General features: G+C 27.7%; 3 protein-coding genes and 1 long non-coding RNA gene across 5 annotated transcripts; 3 read left to right on the top strand and 1 right to left on the bottom strand.

Moving 5' to 3' along the window:
• Positions 1–5,020: 5,020 nt before the first annotated feature.
• On the bottom strand, positions 5,021–5,837 carry LOC112690927. Its single transcript, XR_003149262.1, has 2 exons — positions 5,306–5,837; positions 5,021–5,203 (listed from the first exon to the last, which is right to left on the bottom strand). It is a non-coding gene; the product is annotated as an uncharacterized LOC112690927 (long non-coding RNA).
• On the top strand, positions 5,163–7,366 carry LOC112690926. Its single transcript, XM_025565036.1, has 4 exons — positions 5,163–5,244; positions 5,864–6,103; positions 6,454–6,672; positions 6,756–7,366. Exons 1-3 carry the CDS (start codon positions 5,191–5,193, stop codon positions 6,643–6,645), a joined length of 486 nt encoding a protein of 161 aa, XP_025420821.1. The 5' UTR covers positions 5,163–5,190; the 3' UTR covers positions 6,646–6,672; positions 6,756–7,366.
• A 4,551-nt stretch (positions 7,367–11,917) lies between these two features.
• On the top strand, positions 11,918–19,808 carry LOC112690917 (cyclin-K). Of its 2 annotated transcripts, XM_025565021.1 has the most exons (9): positions 12,017–12,250; positions 12,336–12,571; positions 14,409–14,540; positions 14,622–14,727; positions 14,804–14,861; positions 15,062–15,234; positions 16,278–16,433; positions 16,546–17,531; positions 19,721–19,808. In XM_025565021.1, the coding sequence occupies exons 1-8, from the start codon at positions 12,244–12,246 to the stop codon at positions 17,493–17,495; spliced, it is 1,818 nt and encodes a 605-aa protein (XP_025420806.1). In that variant the 5' UTR covers positions 12,017–12,243; the 3' UTR covers positions 17,496–17,531; positions 19,721–19,808. The 2 variants fall into 2 exon arrangements, with proteins under 2 accessions (XP_025420807.1, XP_025420806.1); XM_025565022.1 differs by lacking the exons at positions 12,017–12,250; positions 19,721–19,808 and adding an exon at positions 11,918–11,969 and having other exon boundaries at positions 16,546–17,780.
• Positions 18,022–21,165, top strand: LOC112690918 (B9 domain-containing protein 1-like). Its single transcript, XM_025565025.1, has 3 exons — positions 18,022–18,726; positions 20,753–20,871; positions 21,010–21,165. The coding sequence occupies exons 1-3, from the start codon at positions 18,599–18,601 to the stop codon at positions 21,099–21,101; spliced, it is 339 nt and encodes a 112-aa protein (XP_025420810.1). The 5' UTR covers positions 18,022–18,598; the 3' UTR covers positions 21,102–21,165.
• Positions 21,166–21,210: the final 45 nt, after the last annotated feature.

The following is a 21,210-nucleotide window of genomic DNA, read 5'->3' as shown; positions in this document are numbered from 1 at the left end:
AACTGAACATTAGCATAATTGAGAATTTTTTATGAGAGGGGGGTTTCAAATGTAATTTTTTAAAGCCAACTTGTGGGAAGCTTTACTATGCACTTTTTTTTCATTATTTTGTATGTCAAAATATCGATTACAAAATTGTTCATCATAAACAGTGGCATATTTTCAAATTTTCTTTTGGGGGGGGGGTCTAAATATTTAGTATACGTTTATAATATTATAAAAAATACACACAAATTATGATTTAATAATTAGGTATATAGTAATAAAACACAATATAAATTAATATTCTCTTTCTCGGTACCTACGTAGAAATTCATGACTTTTTAAACTTTTTTTCTGGGGGGGGGGGTCGAATCCCGGACGATGACAACCTCCTCACTCATAAATACGTCACTGGGTATATGGTATTTCTCGACTCTCAATTAGTTGTTTTCAATTGAAGAGGCTATGCCATGACCTTATATAAGATTTCTCTGCCCAGAAGCAACAACATTTGCCGCCCCTCTTCCCTGAAGTATAAAACCAAAAATAGGTGTCTCCAACTATTCATTAAAAAGTTGCTCGCAATTAATTTTCCTGATTTCAGTATATTATAAGACAATATTTGTAGTATCAAATCCAAAATAATAACTGAATTATAATTACATAAATAATATAGAAAATTGTATTTTGTAAGACTGGTGGTACCTTTAAATAATTTAGTACCTTTCTTAATGCACCATTAAATCAAATTAAACCGATACCTATGTTTCAATAAAATACCATGTCAAATAAAATAATTTTAAATAGATATACATTTTGTACACTACTAAAAACATAAATGATTTTATAGTGTAACATTTATTTTTTATATTTATTTATTTATTCATAAATAATTTTCCATTAAGAATTAAAATCGATTTGGTTTTATTTAGAATCACCGTAAAAATATTGCTGCTTCCTTAAATATTTCAGGAAGAGCTATTGCCTCCCCGAACCACCTTTTTAATTCGGTCCTAGGCTACGGGGAAAAACGATATTAGTAAATAAATAAATATATCTGATGAATATATCATTTATTTTAAAATATAAATTAAATTTTTTTGTATTCGTTTTATCAAAAATTAATTATATTACCACAATATATTTTTTTTTGATTATTTTGTATTTTATCTTTTAATTTTTCGAGTTTTGAGACTTTTATAACTACAATATTAATCAGTTTAGGAATATTGACTATTTGGTATCGTTTTTCCCGTAGTCTTTCAATTAAATATAGCACTATATTCATAATTTATTATTTTTATTTATAATAATTAATTTTATCGTTTTATGTTAATTCTTAATTATACTGCTATGATATAATAATAGCATGAATTCGTGATCTTATGAAAAAACAGCAGCAAAAAAAAAATTTAATTTTTTTAAGACTATAGATATGCGTATAAATTTGCCCAAAAATCCAATTTTTAATATTTTTTTCTCTTAATTATACATATATATATATAATACTACAATAATATTTATATAATCTATACAATTTGGTATAATAATCATCAGTGAGAATAAATTAATTACAGTAGCATGGGGATATGGGTGGAGAAGCCGCCCACTGGCGACACTCCAATTAGCTTACATAACACTAATTGTACAATATTTTTTAATTATAAAAACAATGTTTATGTTGGTGATTTTATTAGTGATGTAAATTCATTAATGTCAACAACTTTAGTTGTTTTATCAAATAAAGATCATAGAGGACTTATGAGATATAATAACTAAAGTCCTAATCCGCCATTGTAGTTAGCAAATTGTTTTTATGGGTTTTTTAGTTTTTATGCTTAAATGCCAAAATAAATTATATTGCAGGATAACTAGTGCAATAATAGCCACTTGCTGAATTCGATTGACGATTTTATAATCTTTTTATTTTATATATATTTTAATATTTACTAAAGTAGTTGTTATATTCTTATAATGTATGAATCATAATTTAATAAAAACATAAAATACTAGTTGAATTATTTGGATTCGGACAGAACAGTCTTGGCCGGGCCAACCTATATAATTAATTACATTTAGTACTTCTTCGCGATGAGCTTGAAACTAGAGTATATGTAGTATACTCGTGAATTTTCCAAATAATATTGAGAGGCGTATAACTACGGCATATATACCCTATGGTAACATTTTCTATTTTTTAAATTGTATTACATTTTTAAATATTTGCTAAAATATCAGGGGGGAGTTTAACCCCTTCCTCCCATTCGGCATCCCCTTACCACTCGCTCACTGATTATCACTACATCTAAAAAATAACATATCGTATAAACTTGCAATTTTTGACAAGGTCTCTCCAATACTCTAGACGTGCAATAAGTAAGGATTTTAAAAAGTATTTGCACCGGTGAAGATAGAGTGTCCGGCTAAGTGATTTTTTTCATTTTTACTCTTTTTTTCCTCCTTGAGGTTGAATTTTAAAAAATCCTTTTTTATTATTATCTAGAGCAGGGGTTGGCAAGTAATTTACATTGCATTTTTGGATTTCTAAAGATTAAAATAATAAATCAATGAGGTCAAGTGAACAAAATCTTTTTCAAATCTTTATGTTTTAAAAATAAAAATAATTATCTATTTGGTTATTATAATTAATTTATATTAAATTTACAATATTAAATGTATGAAAATAAAAGTTTACAGGGTTCAGAGCATAGACGTGCGCATGGGTGTGGCTTATGGGGCTATAACCAAACTTGAGACTTTTTTTAGTTAGGTAGGTACTAAGTGCTTAGGTAAAAAGGGCTAACTCTTTTTTTTGGAAAATGGAATTTTTTTTTATCAATTTTATCAAATTAAAAAAAAATGTAAATTGCCTGGACTGGCGTTCATTGATAATAAGATTGTATATCAGTTTTTCTAATAAATTTTATTTCTACTTACTTATGTTTTGTTTATCTATTTTTTTTTTAAGGCGGGGTTTTATAAAGGGGGTGGCTGATCAAAAAAAAAAAAAAAAAATAGCCACACCAAAACAGGAATCTGCGCACGCCTATGGTCCAGAGTATTGCTTTCCACGGTCCTTTAGTAATAATCCTTAATAATATAGTAAAAAATATTTACCCTGCAGTTTGAGTTAAAATAAGTGTATTAGTTCTTTTATGTCATCTTCGCATAAGATACGTCGAATTGTTTAAAATGCGAAAAGTTAAATTCGGATCCATAACATCAGCATCAACAGTCAATCGTTATTATTCACTTGGGTTAATACATTTTATTTTCACATGACGCCGTAACATGTAAACTATACTTAGGTGTATGTAAACATATAAGTTATTTGACGTCAATTTTGACAGCAATTTCCTCGTGATTCTAAAAATCAATAAAATACCCTTTTCACAATTTGTACACATTCAATTTAAATCACTCGAATCGACAAACTGTAAACATAATTATAAATATTTTTTTTAGTATCATATCAATTATATGTAAGCGTAAGAAAATCTGTGCAGTTATAAGTTACATCAGCGTTTCTTAAACTGTGTTTCGCGGAATTAACGCGAGTTTCATATTGCTTCCCCGACGCCACCATCCTAACGCCAGTGTCGTGACTTAAACTAACCTAACCTAACCTATATATATATTGATTAGCTTTTAGTAGCTATTTAGTTTGACAAGTACAATACATTATATAATTTATTGATACAAAAAAAAAAGCAAAAATAAACAAAATAATAAATATTGATAAATAGAACAATTAGAAACAACAAAATATGTTTAAATGGTAAAGCTAGTCTCCAAAATAAATAAAATAATAATATTTATAACCTGTCCAGAATTGGAATTTAAAATATATGGGAGATTGAAGGAATCAAGTGAGGTAATTAAATTAAGACGTTTTGTAAAGATTGAAAATATGTGGTAGATCGTAAAAGTTTTCCTTCCCATTAAATGAACATAAAGGGAAGTTATTTAAATGTAATTTGTAGGCGTAGGAGAGTAAAATGGTAAATCTCACTGTTTTTATAATAAATAAGTTTTTATATTTGCTTATATATTTTTCCGTATTGGGAAGTTAAGATTTACTAGTTGAAGATCCCTTTAAGGTTGGCTGAATGAAGTCCTAATGAACTCTCAACTCGATATTTTTATAAAAGATAACGCTATAATACTGTTAACTAAATTTAACAGTCCAATTTTTTTTTTTTTTACATTTTTATTGCAAATGATTGAAACTTATACAATAAAAAAAAAAAAAAAATAAATCCAAGTCATATATTTTTTCGTAAAGAAATATTTGTAGACATGACTTTGACATTTATTAAAGTTTTAAAATTGTATTTATATTATTCAGATTAAGCTACCTTAAGTACCGGCGGTCAATATAACCAATTTGACCAAATAATTATTGTAGTTTATTACTTTCAATTAAAACTTTATCATAACACCAATATAACGGAATGATTATTGATAGGAATTCACCTTCCTTTTGAGTTGTGCTAATATTAAGTTTAAGCAAAAAATGTATAAAATGCTAAAAAATATTTGTTGCAATGTTGCAAAGGGAATAGTTTAACCTAAGTATTAAAAAATAAGTAACTCTCTTCTTGAAATAATAAATCTATTAATCTACAGTGTTGAATTGTACATATCTACAGCAGTTCTGAAAACAATTGTTGAATGTATTTTAAGCTATCAAATTCAAGAATAACGGAAAAACTTTCAATCTCAAATGAATTTTGCCGGTTTCGGTGAGAAGAGAAAAAGTATTTTCAGGCCGGTCGGTTTGTTAACACTGTAACGCACCGATCCGTGGTGAGTTTCCAGCCGTTTGACAGGGTGGACGATCGTGGAAGGGATGACGACGACAACCACTACCATCACTGCCACCCATCGACCAGCGCACTTCGTTGGCGATAAAGGGAAAGAGAAAGAGTGAAGGAGTTTCAAAAATCGAATTGTTTAAAAGTACCACTGCCGGCGCTGCTACCACTGTCAGTCTCCGTCGACGCCGCTGCCACTCAGTCAACGTAGTCCGTGTTCATTTACCGTGCATCAGCAGTGCTGCCGCCTTCGCGCTTTTCGGGTTGACAAAAAACGAGTTCACTAAAACGACGATAATAATAATAATAATAATAATTAATACAAACACAAGCATATACCACCTATCCATCTCGTGAACACCGGTCCGTGGCTTATGTGCGCCGTGTTGAAATGAAGCTGAAAACTATTTCGGAAACCGTAAACAAGGACGAACTGTTTAAAAAGGTAAAGAAGAAAAAATAAAAACTTGCGTCCGTGTCTGTTCTCTTATGCTGCGTGCACGTACCATTTCATATAGCCTCGAATCTCGTACACGCATCCTCTCCCTGTTCCTGTGTCTGACGCGCGCACTCCGCTCGATCTGTTCTGTAACAGGTAGGCCCCAAAACAACAATGTCGTCGAGTCCAAATTACGTCTTTAATAATAATATTAGTGTGTCACGAGCACACATTGAACATTAGACGCTGAGTAATTACGATAGATTTTAGAAGATTTAAAAGGGTTTAGGATGAAATGTTTATTATATCGCGAAAAAAATACGAACGATCAATATTATTTTTATAAAATAAAAAATACTTAATTACTGATAAGGGTAATATAGAGATTAGAATCTTTTTTCACAAACATATAACTAACTATATTAAAAATTTTACTACTTAACAATGTTCTGTGAATTTAACTCGATTGTTACAGATTGTACCATCCATTTTATAATAACATTTTAATATAATCAATAATATGAAAACCATAATTTTCTTAAATTTTCCTATCAAACAATGACCTAGAGTTAAGTATTTTTTTGATTTAATTAGTTTAAATTAATAATATTGATATTTTTTTTAGGTCTGGAACCTTTCCGCAGATCATTGTATGGATGTTGTATTAATGATGTTTTCGCATGCAGAAGGTACAACATTACTTGGCACACATAAACTCGAACAATTTATTGTGACTACTGAGCTTTGTCATTTTACTTCAATGATGAATCGACCACCACTTTACCGCCCTGCTTTAGACTGCACTGTAGCAAATGATTTTGTTTCAACAGAATTTGAACGTTATATTGATTTGGTTGAAGACAATGTAAGTATTATGAAATCTATGTTGATTTATTATATGCTCATGTTTCAATATTAAACATTTATTAACAATTAAACTGTCATAAAGTATGTTGATTATTTATTTAATGTTAGGTTAATTTATTAGGTTAATCAATATATCAAAGCATAAGATATTAAAATAGTAAAATGTTAACAGTAAATTCCAAAGATAAGAATTAATGACATATAAACAAGGGTTTAACTTAATTTAATTGGAGAAATTATTGTTAAGTGTATTGAAAGTCTGCTTTTTATGATTTTATTTTTCTTTACATCAATTTTAAACTCTAGTATATTTTTATAATTAATATTATGTAAAACTTGTTAATATAGGCTTATGAGTTATCAAGTGCCCCTAATAGTGAGGTGCTTGTTATTATTGCTAATAATGAATGCCGTAAATTCATTTTTGCTTCTCCACGTTTACGTCCTTACATCATGTCTAAAGAATGCATCTCTCTTATTGAGGGATGCTTGGGAAAAGGCACTTTCTCTGCCAGTCAAGAATCTGATATTGATAAATAGCAATTAATATCCTTTGCATCACTAAAAGTAAGAGCTCTAATCATGATTTTTTCTTATTTTTGTACAATTATATATTATTGTTATTAATATTGTTTTTTTGTGTGTTACAGTTCTCAGTGTTGCTTAACGTCTCCTCGTGACATATAATAGTCTTCATGGAAAATCAGTCTATAAGTACCTATCTTGATGCTTGTCTGTGCTATCTTAATAAAAATAAGAATAATAATTATATTAATAATTTTAATAATAATAATTATAACCATAATAGTAATTGTAGTATTAAAACAATAATTAATGTTTTCCATAAGCATTGCTTATAGTATTGGGTTCTTTTTAATAGCAGTAGAGTCAAAAGTTACCTGTTTTCAAAGACTTTGTTTTGTATTTTATATTTTATATTTATTTTAACTTTAGTTAATTTGATTTTGTATAATTTTTTTTCATAATTAATTTAAATTTAAAAGCAAAAATTACAGCTAATACATAAGTAAATCTTAAAGTTCTTAATATTTTATTTTATTTAAGTATTAATTTGAAAGGCTGTAAACTTTGTATTAGATCTCATTTTGTTATGATTTTTTTTTAAACTATTTATATTACTGCAATTGGAAAACAATATCTGAATGCTTAACAATTATAAAGATTTATCAATAATCTAGCATTTGTATGTACACGAGTGAGACTGGGTAGTGATATGATTAGAATTATTTATTGTTTCTTATTTTATCTTTTTTTTTTTAATTTGAGTGACTACTAATGTTTGAATTATTTTTAAGACCCACAATATAATGAGTTAATAGTAATCTTAATTTTTTTTTTGTGTTGATATTTTTCAAAGTTTGTTTTAACTTCAATAAATTAAAATTATTCTGTACTCGAAATTGTGGTTACATTTATTGTATTGTTGAAGTATCTAATGGTTCATATTTTTTTTAAAACTAATCATTAACTAACATATTAAACTATACTTGCTATTATTTAGTTATTATTTAACATAATAAAATGGCACATGAATAATAGATTATGTCAATGAGGATAATGCGTAATACTATTAAATGATTTATAATTATGACCAAAATTAATAAATGAACCATCCAGATTTCTAAAATAGTTGTTTGTTTTAATAATAGAATTAGGCAATGTGTATTATTCATGTATTATCCTATTATAAATTCTAACATGAAACATTATGTACAGAGCATATTGTAGGCAGTATTTTATCAATACATAGAATATATTATGAACAAGAAACTAGTTCTTACTAATTTCTGGACAGTTATATTTTTTATACAGAAAACAATTTGTTATTTGTAGAGCATTTATTTATACAATTGTTATTATTTATATTAATATAGTTATATTTAGTGGCGTACATTCAATCTTGTTCTGGGGGCGTTTAACAAAAATAATCTTCTCTTTTTTTTTTTCGTTGCACAGATAAATCAGATAAATAACTAATATAAATAGATATTATTTAATACAACTTTTTTACCAATTTATAGTTTACTTTTACATTACAGTAAATTAATAGCTATTGGAATATAAAAACAACATAATAACAAAACAAAACTTTTCAAACACCTATCAATATAATTATTTAATTTATATAATATAATAATATATATTTATATAATTTAATATTATTATCATAATATTTGTATGGTTATATATTTTAAGTTTAAAGTATAATAATGAAACTACGAGTATATTACACGTCATCAATAATAAAACAATTTTTTTTTTTTGGCCCTGGGGGGTTTGAATCCGGTCCCCCCCTATGTACGCCACTGATTATATTAGTTTACAACTCACTTTATTGCCAATTCCCGCAATCGATGCAGTGGCAGCGATAACAATAATTAGCTACAATTAGGTAGGTACCTACTTATTTTTGTATCATTTTTATCTTTGGACTAAGGGTTTTAAATGTTTCACAGTATACGTATATAATATGTAGGTATTCGTAGAGTGTACACTCTATTTCAGAGGCGGCCAAACTTTTTTCAGTCACGATCTACTAAAAATATACTTCACCTTTGAAGATCGACTTTCTTGGAAAATTTTTTTATAAACCAGAATAAAAGATAAAAACTATATAGATAAAACTTATCGACAATTTATTCATAACCACCACGATTGATTTTCGTGCACGTGGCCTAAAAATAAATTCTAATATGATCGACTCTGAAATCGTCCGCGATCGACCGTTTGGTCGCCCCTACTGTATACAGTATAAATTTATGGTGGTTTGTGATTAATAAATACCTACCACAAGTCAACTTTTCTTAAAGTGGGACATTTTTAGGTTCTTTGGGGACAGTTGGACGTATTGTCACGTTAACTATGCTTCAAGTTTGTATTTACATGTAACGACATGCAGGGGTGTATTTAGACTTACTTCTAGGGGGGGAGGGGTGACTCAAATTTTTTTTTAATTCACACTCAAAATTTACAAGTAAAATTTTTGGTAATATTTATATCAGGTGAATCCTTAATTTTTGTGGTTTTTTTTTTTTTTAATCTAATGCGTGATCCACTTAGAATGGTCTTTTGTGTAGTTCTTTTTTAACACCTATCTGTGTTTTGAAAGTTTTACTTGTATTTTATCTAATTTTTCATTAGGTACGGACTGGGTCTTCAATCAAAATAATATATATTATTTATCGTTATGGGACATACAAGCGTTATAAGCAATTGAACGTTTAATGCTATAAATAATTTATACGTTATTCAATTTAAGCGTTTAAACGTTATACAAATTTAAACGTTTAAAAAATTTTCCGTTTACCGTTATTGACAATTAAAACGTTATGAAAAATTTAGCGTTTTGCGTTATTTAAATTAGTGTAAAATTTAATACGTTTTCAAATGTAGTAATACTATAAAATAAATCATAATTTTTGTTTCTTAATAAAATACCCATTACATATATAAAAATTGTTTTGGTTTGAAAATTCTCGAGGGGGAATTTCCCTCCCCCCCTCAAATACGTCATTGACGACATGTAGTTTAACTTTGGGCCCACCAGTCTTTCGATCTAATCATGGATTTCATTTCGATTCGATAAGACGTACGATTTACTGTATACACGCTCCGTTTTACTTGATACGATTAATCGTGTTCGATAAAACGTACAATAAGTCGTTGTATGTGAACCGGCCTTTAATATCACGTCATATTATCTAAACGTCAGTGGCGCACACAGGATTTTTTTTTCGGGGGGAGGGGGTGGGTCCAGATAAAAATATAACACATTTAACAATTAACAAAATTATGCAAATCCTTAATATATTTTGACTTAAATAATAGCATTGATAATAGAATAGACTATTCTATAATCAATGATACTAGGTATTCAATACTAGCTCTTCATATTTCAAACTTGTAAAATTTGTAAATTTTAACCTAGACATCGGAGAAAATTTCGCGGAGGGGTTACAACCCCATAACCCCAGTGGCGTATACAAGGGGGGGACTTGGGGGTCAAATCCCCCCCATTAGCTTTTTATTATTTAATTATTTTTTGTTTTTCTTTATATTAAATAGTATGCACTATAAAAAAATATTTTGTGATGTGAATCTATCGAGCTATTGAATTTTGACAATTTAGTCAACACTGAAAACCATTATAATTTTATTTTCGTTTATAGCAAAGTAATGTTTATTTGGTATTTTGGTCGAAATGCCAATGATGACTATGATTATACTTTATTATAGCTTATCTTATAATTTATAGAGACAATACTATGTATATAACAATATGTATGTAACCTGGGCTTTAAAATATTATCGGATACTATCGTTGTTATGAGAAAAGAGAATGAGATCATTATCGTTACGGATTTAGTTCACCGCGTATACATAGTACATTCTATTTATTTATCTGAAACCTAAAAAAAAAAGAAATTCACGGGATAATTGATAATTTATTGAACCTATCATGGATTCGTGGAGAAATATAGTTTATAATTGTACCCACATTTACAAAAATAGCAGTGCCGTCAGACGTCAGATTGTTCCTATTGTTAAATATTTTACTATCTAAAAATTTTTAAAAAATTATAAAATAGTAAAAAAAATTTGAGAGGATGGGAGATTTTTTCAATTTTTCCATCCCATTTAGTTATGTCGTTTTCTTTTTTTGATCCCCCCCTTTCAGAAATCATGTCTACGCCACTGCATAACCCCTCCTGCGTGCGCCACTGCTAAACGTTATACTATATTGTACAACGTGTATATTCCGGTTTTATTTTGTACAATTTTTTTAATAAAATATATAGTATAAAACAACAAAATATTAACAAGCCTAGTAAAGTGGAAGAAGAGAATATTGCATTTACAATAAATACTTGGATAAAGTAAAAAAATAATGATATATCTTTAAATAATTATTTTCTGACATTAGTATCACATTTTTGTGTTAAAAAGTTATAAGAACTTGATTTTTGTTATATTTTATTTTTTTTGGCGCTTAATAATAAGTTACTGCAGTGGCGCAACCAGGGGGGTGGACTCCGGGTCTGGACCCCCCTCCCCTCTCCTTGGTACGTATAATAGTATATTAATATCATATTCTAGATATATATATATTATAATTTTTTATTATTTGTATATTAGTTTATTTTGTCAGACCCCCCCCATGAAAAATTCCTGATTGCGCTACTGAGTTACTGTGATGTATATACATCTATTTTCTTTTTACTATACGCATTAAATTATTATTAATGTTGGTGAATTAATTTAAATATTTGTGTGTGCTCAAAGAAAAAATATTTAAGGGGCGCAATCGTGTTCTTTTTTCTCAAATATAAAAAGGTAATCAATCGTCCGCAATTGTGTTGCACCGGTTTCCTTTCACAAGAAAAATGTAAGAATTTTTTATTCGTTTTCCTTAATATATACATTCCTATTAGTAAAATTATCAAATAATCAGTTGTTACAGATGGATTCATGGATTATAATTGTAAAATGTTATATATTATAATTGATAATGATTGATGTACCGATTATTATCGATTATAATTTATGTATAAATAACCAATTATATTTTAAATATCGGTTATAACCGATTATAATTTACGAATAAATAAAGACTAAAAATTATAATCGATACAATTCTGTACATATCGAGATTATGTATATGGAAATAAAATAATAGCGTAACTCATAGGTGGAAAGGTGTCTCAGAACAGAGAGGGGAAATGTCCGTAAGCCACTGTGGTCGGAACGCAATCAAAAAAACATTTGTAATTGATTACAGATATTCAGTCACGGAAACGGGCGAACAGTGGGCTATCAAACAATCGGCATTCAACAGTTCAATGGTAGGCTTTCCACCGCAATTTCGGCATACCGTAACTATCTTCATGACGATAAATGTAGACACACACTATCGCTTACCAGTATGAAGTTTGTAACGCTTATGTTTTGTTTTAAATGAAATGATCACACACACACACACACAGGCAGGGATGCGGTACGTCGGTGCTACATCATATTACACCTATATGCTTACTAACGATGACTGATAGACGATTTTTAATTTTTTCTTATTTTATATTTTTCATATAATCTGTGGTTAAATTTTAATGATTTCTCATGACTGGTAAGTAAAACGAACCCACGGTTTATTTTACTTAAATTTTCTTAATTTTTTACTTATGAAAAAACGTCTTTTCTCTTTTTCGCAGACTCCAGCACACCGACCATGGCCTTTTGGTATTTCGACAAAGATGAATTACATCGCACCGCTTCAGCTCAGGACAGTATACCACACGAGATAGAGTCTCGTTACCGTCAAGAAGGAGCAAGGTTCATCATTGACGCTGGTACCAAAATGGACTTGGGTTATAATACAATGGCTACCGGTGTTGTTTATTTTCATCGTTTTTATATGTACCATTCTTTCAAGACATTTCCTAGATATGTAAGTTTTGGTCAGTCTCTGTTGTACTGTACCTACATACTTCAGTAAACAGTCAAACAGTTATTACTTGCAACACTATTATTTATTTAGTTTGCTTTAAATACTGATCATTATCTTTTAGTTTCTTCTAATGTTAATATATTCTATCACTAAAATATGCAGTATTATTTTAGTGCAAACAGTCTATTTGTCATTACTATTTTTTAAGTTTCTGATCTCAATGATACTATTTTTAACTGTTTTCAATTTTTGTATTTCATTTAATTTTTCAATTTAATAGTATAAAAATATTTTATGACATTTTTATAAGTAAAGAAAAAGAAAAAAAAAATGTTTAAATGTTTTTATTCTGTGGTATAATTTTCTCTTAAAGTTGTATTCACTAAATTTTTAGATACAACATGTTGAATTTTGAATTGATCCCTGAACTATTAAATTTATTATAAATGTATTTCATTAATTATAATTATTATTAACTACTTTAACTTTTCCCAATAATTTGCCTTTAAGGTATATTAATTCCTACCTGTATAATTAGCTGTGGCATATTTGATATTGACTTATATATTTTTATATTAGGTTTTTATTATATTATCATTATAGTAATTATGTATTAGTAAAATACTAGTGAATAACTGTTTGTTTATTTAGGTTAGATAAACTCTTGTAAAATCATTTTAATTTATTGTAAACATTAAATTTATTGATGTAGAAAAACATATACTTCACATTTGCATTATAAAAATTTAGGCTAAGTTATCTTTCTTTATGAGATTCCTTATGGGCCGAATGGTTGACTAATACACCTTCATATATTTCAAATTCTTCAGTCGTGATACATTTTTGATTTTAATGGTACTCATTGAATGAAGCTTTAAAAATATAGCATATAAAAAATATCACTACTGTATTCATAGTTTTTCTTAGAATCTTAGTATACTCATTTAATAGATGTATATAACAAAATAACACATCTACATTTATTTTGATTATTTTCAATTTTAATTCAGCTGCTGTATATTCAACTAATTTAGATTACTGTAGCTTTATAACACAGTCTAATATTGATTAATTTACTTTCTTCATTTATATTAAGCTATACAGTCTTATAAACAGAGTTGGTATCAGCATTTTTGATCTAGTTCATTAGATGCATCCAGAGATTTAAAGAGAAAATATTACTCTCATATAATCAATATTTGTAAAACGTTTATTATTAATTATTATGACTAGGGCTCGGAAATTGATAACTTTAAAAAACATTAAAAAATGACCTAAAATTTTTACAAATATTGGTTTTAAATTAATAAAAACACTTTTTTAAATATTTTACTTTACATTACTTTAACATTCTGTATAAATTTATTAAAACTTTTAAATTACTTAAAATATGATATAAAAATGACAACAGATGTCCTTAAAATATGAAATAAAAAAATTACAAATAGTTGTTTTATAAATTTATCAAAGCTTACAAATTACTTAAAAATCAAAATCATCGCTTTGTACAATTAGAGAGTATTTGATATTATCCAAAGTAAATGAGCGACGATTATTTATTTATAAATATTTATATTTGGAAGAACTTCTCTTCATGTCCACCGAAGTAATTGGGAGACGCAAACGAGCATTAACCGACTGTTAATTTTTGCACCAACTTTCGAGCCCTAATTATAATATTTCATGGCATACCTTTGGGAGTTTCATGGTATACATTTTTTTTAACATAATATAATTATTTTTTTTTTAATATGTTTACTTCTTTGATTTTAAAAATAATTTTATAAATGATTTACTTGGTATAATAGCTAAAGATTTATTATAATTGTTTTTTCAGCTTACAGCTTGTTGTTGTTTGTTTCTTGCGGGTAAAGTAGAAGAAACGCCAAAAAAATGTAAAGACATAATAAAGATAGCTAAAGCACTATTACCTGATGATAAATATGAAACCCTCGGACTAGATCCAAAGGTAAGTTGTTCATTTTTACATGGTTTATATCTAAATAAGCTAATTTTCTTGATTTTTCATTAAAATGTTTTTCAATTTTAGGAAGAAGTAATGGTGCTTGAACGTATTTTGTTACAAACAATTAAATTTGATCTGCAAGTTGATCATCCATATCAGTTTTTATTAAAGTATGCTAAATGTCTAAAAGGTTAGTTATATTTAGTTTCTAAATTTAGTTTTAAAGGCTTTATGTTTTATTTTTTTATTTTATTTTTATTTGTCAGGTGATAAGGCTAAACTCACTAAAATGGTTCAAATGGCTTGGACATTTGTGAATGATAGGTAAAATTGTATAATTTTTTTGAGAGATGGATTGGATTTTTTTTAATTTTTTTTTTTTTTAATTTACCCAAAAATGGTATTTTAAACAAATTATACATTACATTTTTATTTTATTATATTATGTACAGTTGGTAATCCATCTCTGATTGTTCAAATAGTCAAATTGTAATAATTTATTATTTTTTTTATTAACATTGCAGTTTATGTACAACACTTTGTCTTCAGTGGGAACCAGAAATAATTGCAGTTTCATTAATACATTTAGCATGTAAATTGAGTAAATTTGAGCTCAATGATTGGCAGGGTCGTATGCCAAATCATTTGCGTTGGTGGGATATGTTTGTGCAAGGAATGAATATGGATTTGCTTGAAGGTTAGATATATTTTTTTATTAAAATACAAATTTTGTTTTTTTCCAATTTATTATTTAATAAATGTACAATAGTATTTATTTAAGAAAATATTAATGATAATTAATGAGTTTAATGTATTTTAATTAATAAAAATAATTGGAATGTTTAAAAATATATTTTTGCTTATTAATTTCATTTCAATGAAATTAAAGAATAATATTTAAGTAAAACTGATAAATTAGTCTTTAAATGTTAAATTATAATTTATTTAAAGAAACAATTATACTGCTGTAATTTACTTTTATTATTGATTATGTAATATTAAGGTATAACAATTATTTAAGTATAGATTTAATAAATTGTCTGTATAAATTTATTTATAAATAGATAGCTATTTATTTTTATTTTTAATTATATTTTTTGTATTTTAATATAGAAATGTGGTAAATATTGCATTAAAGTTATTTTAATTAGTTTTTTTTATTTTTGAAAACAAATATTTAATTACTTAAGCTTTTTTTAAAAATTTAAATTCTAATTGCTATTTTAATTGAAGTTAATTTTTTTATGAGTAAGTAATAAAACTTACAAGATTTATTTGATAATTTAGAAATCCAAGTATTTAAATAATAAATATATAATTTAAATTTAATCAATAAAAAACCACAAGAAAGAGTAGTTTTTTATGTGATACTTATTTTAATTGTGTTAGTATGTGTTAGTATAGGTAAATAAAATATAATCTGTAGATTAAAATAGTTTTTTTTTTAAAAAAAAAAAAATTGTATATTTGTAATTTAAGGTTCTGTCAATAATATTTACATTTTGTAAAAAACTTAATAGCATATCTACAAAAATCCTAATATGAGTGGGATGAAAAATTATCTATTTAATTAAATATGATTTATTAATATTTAATCAGATTTGTCATCAATAAGAAAGCAAGTTATATTTATTTCTTTAGAATTAACAGTAAAATAAATTTATATTTATAATATTGAAATAAATTGAATTTATAGTATCAAATAAGTATTAACTAAATTATTATTTTATTTTTTTATAGATATCTGTCATCAAGTTTTAGACCTTTATTCAACTCCAGACAAAAATGCACCACCATCTCCTCCTACTCAAGATAAATTTGTAGTACCCAAAAAAATTATACCACCACAATCCATTTATCAGAAATTATTATTGCAAAAAATGGCTGCTAAGTACAGTGAGTGTAGAATTTATGTGTTAATTTTTTTTGTGATGCAGGCTTTTTTTTAAACATTATAGTGTTAGTGGTTTTATTTAGTAGTACTATTTGTTTCATTATTTTATTGTAGTGTTTACTCCTGATCAAGCAATGCAAGCAGCTATTACAAAAAACGTGAAAATGTTAACTTCGCCAAATGCTTCATCAGTCAAGCAATTATTACCCATGCCACCAGGAATTAAACAACCATCAAATTCTGTTATTCCACCAAAATTACAAAATGCGCCAAAACCATTTTTGCCACCACCTCCTACACCACCAAAAATGTTATTACCACAGCCACCCTTAAAACGACCCCCACTTCCATTAACAAGACCACCATTACCTACAATGCCTCCACCACCACCTCCCCCAAATCTTCCACCTCCTCCGCCTGTGCCAAATCAAATGCTATTGCCACCAAGTGTCACTCAGATGCCACCACCACCTATGCAACCACCTCCACCAATACCACCTGCTGGTTTTCCCATGTATCCTTATCCTCCACATGCAGCTCAACCATTTACAAACTCTATGTTTTCTCAGCCTCCAAATATGATACCTGCGGTGCCTGGGCAATATCGGCCTCGTGAAGCTATTGCTTCTATGGGTGTACCATTTATGGGTGAATCAGTACCTCCAAGAGCACCTTATGGAGAAAATTATAATCAGCGAGAAAACATATCACAGCAACAATCACAAACATCGAAGCAATTCAATGAGTATGAAATGCAAGATTCTTATGAAGAAAGCAGGCAAAAATATAATGAAAGTCGAGCATTCAATCGAGAAGCAGCTTATGTTGCTGGAACTTATGGTAATGGATCTCAGCATTTTGTTGATGGCAGTCAACATTATACTGAAAATATTCCACATTATGTTGATGGTGGTAATCAACATTATTCGGATCCAGCTTATCAACCATTTAGAGGAAATAATCCAAACAAACGAGGTTTCAATAACAGAAGTAACAGACCTCTACCACCCCCTCAGTACCAACCAAACAGACAAATTCGGAATCATCCATATCAGAGACGATAGTTTTGCTCTTTTATAAATGTATATGTACAGTTAAAGGTAAATTAGTACTTTATTTAGACAAAAATATTTTTAAAACTCCAGATGTATTCTGTAACACAAGTGCTTTGATCATTGGAATTAAGGTATATTATACCAAATAATATATCCTTTAATTTGTTTTTCTAATTTGTATTGAATACATATGTTTTATCTAATGACTGAATTGTGAGTGACTAATTAAATGATTATTATATCTTGTAAATAAGTTAAATTTACTTAAATTTTTAATACAGCTACTACCAATGTTTTTAAAATATTTTTTATTCTTATATAATTAAACAAGTGTTTAAAAAATCGTTATATTAGCGGGTAAAATTTTTCTGTCACAATATTTTTATTTAACTGAAAAAAACCTTACTATATTAGTTTCCAAGTTTTGACCATTGATACTTATTATTTTACTTAATTATTGATAGTGGAGTATATAATGTATTGTAATAAATATTGAACTTAAGTGATTTAATGAAAATATATTACATTGGTATTATTCGGTAAATATTGTGTTTTAATCTTAAGGTCGCCGCTTCATGTTAGAGTACTTAATACTAGAAGTTGTTGGCTTTGAAAGCATAGGTGTGATATTTGAATTACTTGTTACGTAGACGGAAATTTAAATAATGCTAGTACATAGGGGTGGATGTGGTTTTCATGTGGTTCATGTCATTAGTTGTTTAAAAGAAGTTACAGAATACATAGGTACCGCAGTTGTGGCTGACATCGGAACACTTCTATAATCGAGAACGGTAATGGTTCGTGAGCCTTAACATTCATCTTCATATTTAACATCTAAATTTCCGATAATTAGTTTTGAAGTCGATGGAAAAGGATGGGATGGGAAACTCGTAGCTACCGTTGTGTGTATGTCTACTTTTTGCCGTGCGCATTTGGTCACACTGTTTAAGTATAGTAACGACTGATAACGCCACCGTGTTTGCGCTATCCTTGTCGTTAGACGTTGGAGTTGAGATTTAAATCGCATTGAACACTTCTGTTAGCTTCATTATTCGTCTCTTTCCCTTTTGCTTGCCTTTGAATTCGTTCGTAAACATCAGTGATGTCCGGCAATGAAACCACCAGCGGAGTATTCCTGGTCTCAGTTGTCGGTCAAATCGAAAAGGCTCACTTCCCGAACTTCGACAACATGTACTGCAAGTATACGTTTGTCTATGGACCCGATTGGGAAATCGTCACCGTAAGTGTACTCGCCTCATCAGGTGTTTACAGATATCGTTTTTAATTTTCTTTTTGTTCTCATCGTCGTCCTTAATGTGTATTTGTGTAACGTGAGACAACAGGGCATCGAAGAGGGTATATCACAAATAGCTCAGAAGACTCAAGATGAAAGGCAAATGGTTGTATGGAACTTTCCGTTAGACATTTCTTTTAAAAGTACCAATCCACACGGTTGTACGTTAAAAGTGTATATTAATTTTAACTATTATTATTATTGAGTTCCATTTTACCTTTCTTCGGCACCTGTTTCAGTTGCAATATATTTTATTGTCAATGCACTGTTGTTTTGCACTCTGCACATTTTGAAATTTAATCCATTTGAAATGCAATTGTTGATATTAAATGTCCATGATCATAATTAATTTATTGAATATATTCTATGCACATACTGTGAATACTGTAGAGTGATCATTTTATCAAATGGGTTTATCGTTGACATTTATTGTTTGTATTTATTAGTTATGTTAGAATAATAATATTCCACTTAAGAGTTTAAGTAAAATAAATGAGTTCAACTATTGGTTATAATTATTGAAATTTTTATTGGCCATTAGTTAAAATGTTTAAATCAATTATCCTACTTCCATTAAACAAACATTACCATTCACTGGCAATAAGTACATTTAAGAAAGTAACTAACATATTTGATTATGGAAATAATACTAAGAAAAATATTGAGTATCCTTAAAGTCCTGGTTAATATATAATAATTAATTTGTTATTAAAATCAATTAAATATATTGCCTTTGCAAAGTTAGTCATTATTTTTTAATTGTATAATTATAATTCACTTAATAATATGTTAGTTAAAATTAAAATATCTTCATAAAATTTCAGAGCTTTTTTATTAAAACTAATTTAAGCACTTGTGGATTAGTTCAGTTTATTGCAAAAACAAATGAATTATCTTTGTTGTACCTATTCTTTGAAAATATATCAAATTTGTTGTCTAGGGCCACAACTCATCATCAGTGTTTATGGATTGGATACTTTTGGAAATGATGTTGTAAGAGGTTATGGAGTTTGCCATCTTCCAATAGTTATTGGAGAATCTTCTGAAAAGTTAGTATTTTTAATTTCTGTAAGTCTTTTTTAAATGGGTTCATTCTCTAGCGATCAATAAACATATTATGAACATATTATCCAATAGATAGGTCAATGTTATTGCCCTAGATAATGTAAAATAGAGTTTCTTAAACTATTTATCCGTGAAACCCTTTTTGATGTCCACATTTATCGTGGAACCCCCCTTTTTTTTTTAACTTTTTAGTTTTTTTTAAGATTATTTGTAAATACATTATAATCATATAATTATATTGTGTTAAAGGTATTTAGTTCAAAAAATATGTTAAAATAAAAATAAAAATTATAATAATTGTATACACATATAATAATACTTTAATAATAATTACTTTAATTAGATAAAATATAAATTTTGACTATTCCATAGCTTATACATTGTTATTTAATATACAAAGATTTTTTTTTTCTATAATGCAAACATTTTTTCACCATTACTAATCTTTAGTTGAAAATTTTAAAGTAATTTTCTTAAAAAATTATAAAAAATTACTTAAGCTTCATGGAACTCTGAAGTGATATTTGGGGAACACAGTTTAAAAAACGCTGATGTAGAGTATAAAGTTTAATATTAACAAAAATAAATATATTATTGCTTATGTAAACTGGATTAAAAGTCAATTTTAATAATTAAAAAATGTATTTAACCGACAAATTATCTTTAAATTAGGTTTGAATGACACAGTATTTATCTGAGAACAGTCATTTTGAGAAGAGTTGTTAAATGTATTAGATTTTGTCATATTTAAATGTAAAAGGGATAATAGGCTTAAGAGCTTCTGTAAATAATAGTTATAATGCACAGAATTCATAGTTAATTATGTTATAAAACTGAGAACATTATAATCTTTAACTTTTATCAATTTTGCATTATTAAATTTGACTAAAACAATTGTAATTCACAGAATGACTATGTTTGTACCTGAATCTAGTTCATTGTTACAAAAAATGACTTCTTGGTTTACTGGGAGAAGACCGGAGTATGTGGATGCACGATTATTAGCTAGAGGTGATGGCAGAGAAGGTATAAAATTTGTTTGTTTTAATGTATTACATTTTTTCTCACAATATTTCATTATTAAATGATATGTTTTATTTAAATTCATCATTTCACTATTGTTTAATGTGAAACAATTGTTACCCTATTTTTATTTGTTTTCAGTTACAAGAGTCAGAAGTCAAGGATCTGTGTGGGTAAACTTTAATGTTATGTTCAAAGATTTTCATCAGTATGGTTTTGAAAATGGTAATTGACTTGTATTTCTAGTACATTTAAATAAAAAATAAAAATAATAAATATTTAAGACTACTGCTGTAACTAGACAGAGTTTTTTATTTATATTATAAAATTTGTACGGAAATT

This window comes from Sipha flava, unplaced genomic scaffold (genome assembly GCF_003268045.1).
Source record: "Sipha flava isolate LNK unplaced genomic scaffold, YSA_version1 528_pilon_pilon, whole genome shotgun sequence".
Taxonomy (NCBI): Eukaryota; Metazoa; Arthropoda; class Insecta; order Hemiptera; family Aphididae; genus Sipha; species Sipha flava.
Note: the sequence above shows the minus strand (reverse complement) of the source record. Positions and strands in the feature narration are given on the sequence as shown.